General features: G+C 32.1%; 1 protein-coding gene across 1 annotated transcript; it reads right to left on the bottom strand.

The window, feature by feature from the left end:
• Positions 1–1021: 1021 nt before the first annotated feature.
• LOC119689598 lies at positions 1022–2058 on the bottom strand. Its single transcript, XM_038104463.1, has one exon. The coding sequence runs from the start codon at positions 1939–1941 to the stop codon at positions 1213–1215; it is 729 nt and encodes a 242-aa protein (XP_037960391.1). The 5' UTR covers positions 1942–2058; the 3' UTR covers positions 1022–1212.
• Between the last annotated feature and the right edge of the window lie 839 nt (positions 2059–2897).

The raw sequence follows: 2897 nt of genomic DNA, 5'->3' as shown, positions 1-2897 counted from the left end.
AATCATTTCGTTATTTCAGTGTCGAGATGTTTGTGAAATCTGGTTTCAAGTGATCTAAAATATTTAGCAGACTAACTTGTGCGTAAACTCGATTTGAAGTTGTACACTTGAAATAGATTGTTAGTTATTTTTAAACTGCAATTGTTACTTTTTGTCAGTGTATTATTATTTTATCTGTTTTTACTGTTATTTTAAGAGCTCAGCTAAAAAAATGGTTTCGATTTTATCGTCCTTTAAATAATCTCCTTATATAATAGGAGACTTTCATCCATTTCGCCTTCATTTTATTTATTATTAAGAAGTATTCTTAAGAGATTTTTTGAGTTTCAAAAATAAAAATTTAGTAGGGTGCCATATCTGGCGAATAGGACGACAACTCAGTAATGTTACGTTTCCCCACAAACTAAACAAACGTTTTCGGTACATATTTTATTGGCATAACATTTGAACATGATCACTTCGCTTTACTATTTCAGCTTCAACAACTTCACTAACAGTAATTCTCTAATAAGGAAGGGTATCTATTAAATATTTCCAAAATTTTGATCATTGTAAGAGTAGTTGGGAGACTTGGATCAAACATTATTGTCATTATTTTTTTGCCCTTGCGTTTTTATCGTTCATAAAATCAAATTCTTTAACCGCAACGATTTCTAAAGGTTCTACGTCATTAACTTAACAAGCAAAAATTATTTCTGCTGATTGATATTAGTTAAGAAGCTGCTTAGAGTGCAACCACTACACAAAAAACTCTTCTTTATTAACAGGTAATTGTACTATCATTCCAAGATTATTTTTTTCAACCAGTTTTTAAATTGTTTTTAAAATTGTTTATGTAGTTTTTTGTCTGAAGGCTGTTATTTCGTCACAATATAAAATACGTTCTAACATATTTCGGAAGGAGCTAGGAAGGAAACCGCAGAGTAAAACTAATTACTAGCTATATGGTAATATAGTGGTCTCAAAATCTATAGCTGAATTGATAAAAACAAATTATAAGGAAACGACAAACAAATTTTTAGTTCAGATTATTATTTGATCTCCATTTAGCTGGCTTAAATAAACTCATCCTTAAAAAAAATAATTCGTTGTATATACACTATAAAAAATATTTTTTTTCACTAAAAATTTTAATTTGCTAGAAATCTGTGGCACCTTGTATTCATGTCATCACTGCAATTTTTTTTTGGTTGCATTAAAAATACCGGCCTCTTAGCAATCACGTATTTTCTTCACCTTTTTGCTGACTTCCTTTGTTACTATAGTATTGTCCTTGTTTTTTTCTTTATCATCCTTTTCATTTTCTTTGAATTCATTACTCCATTTGAATGGTTCTTGAAAAATCTTCTGTTTCAACTCTAAAGCATGACTGATAAAGTGTCTTTGAAAGTTACAATAAAAGCATTTATCCCCAATTGCATAAAACACTGTGCGAAAATCTTCGAAAGTGTATGTTACCATGACAGGGTAACTTGTCGGTAATATTGCCGATAAATGTATTTGAAATGCCACAGTGGCTGTAGCCGACGGATATGCTTGTTTTGAGACAATCACATCCGCATAAAAAGTTCTTCCCAAGCCTTCGACATCTTTTATTAGATTATTCTCCTTCATTTCAAATATAGCGCCAGGTGGCAATACCCATGTACTGACATATTCATTAATGTTAATCACAGCTTTTGAATAGGTAAAATTCCCTATAGTAACCCAGGATATGGATTTCGCGGAATTTTTAACATGAGTCTTGCCTTTATCCTCCTTTGATTCAGATGAAGCGTCGCAAGAGTTTTCCGATTCTACGCAGGCATATTTTGGGCATCGATAGATAAAAAACCCGGTCTCATCTCTTTGATATTTTTCTACGGCTAAGGATATCAGCTCATTAACGAACTCATCAGCAAATTGGTGTATGTCAAAAAAATCTATAGCTTTAGAGCTCATTTTTTCAAAATAAATTTCTTAAATAAATATAAATGTACCTCATTTAATCAGTGAGGAATAATGTGATGTTCACAAAATGCCGTACATCAAGTCAAAATGAATTTTAAGTTCTGAAAATTTTTTTCCTCCATTTATTCGAGTAACAATTTTTTATTTTTGATTTTTGAATAGAAGCTACCTTTGATTTACAATTTTAACTGATTATACGAGATTTATACGGGCGACATACAAGTAAAATCAATTAATCTAATTCCTTAAGACTACATGTCCGTTTAACTGTTAAGGTGCAAAATGATAATTATCGGCGAGTTTGTTTGTGTTTAACCATCATTTCTATAATCTCTGTAAGAATTTTACACACTAACTGCCGCTAGATGGCGGAAGCAGTTTTTTTATAACAGTTACTGCTGTTTCACTATATATAATATTATAGGTGTTGGTGCATTCTGCTGCTTAAATATCATTTAAATTACACAATGCACTTTTATGAAAAAACACGTTTTGGTTTAACTTCTTTATTTCTCAATCAACACAACAATAATCATAAAATATATACCGAAGTGGAAGTAGACCACGAAACTACTTGGGTCCTTTTTCGTCCTTCTATTCTCGGATGTCGTTATTTAGTTAAAGCTGGAGTGGCTTCCGTTCGCATAACTATATCTCTTGTTAATGAAATCAGCTTATTTCTGCAAGTATCTTCCTTAGCAAGAGTAAACTTTTTGAGGTGATACTTGAAGTTGCCATGTTCAGTAATTAATGAGGTCAGCCAGCTTAGGGTGCTCCGCGGATAGCTAAGCACTTTTATCGCTTCCTTGACCCACGGTTTCGGCAACATGAGTTTAGTCTATCTACAAGTGCTCAACTCTCTCCATCTATTATTATGAAGTGAAGTTATCCATTTATAGACATAGGCTGTAATCATGTTGTAACCCAATGGTATTCTGAGTTCTGGG

The sequence above is a fragment of the Teleopsis dalmanni genome, chromosome X (assembly GCF_002237135.1).
Source record: "Teleopsis dalmanni isolate 2A chromosome X, ASM223713v2, whole genome shotgun sequence".
In the NCBI taxonomy this organism is placed as follows: Eukaryota; Metazoa; Arthropoda; class Insecta; order Diptera; family Diopsidae; genus Teleopsis; species Teleopsis dalmanni.
This window is presented reverse-complemented; position numbering and strand designations above follow the sequence as displayed.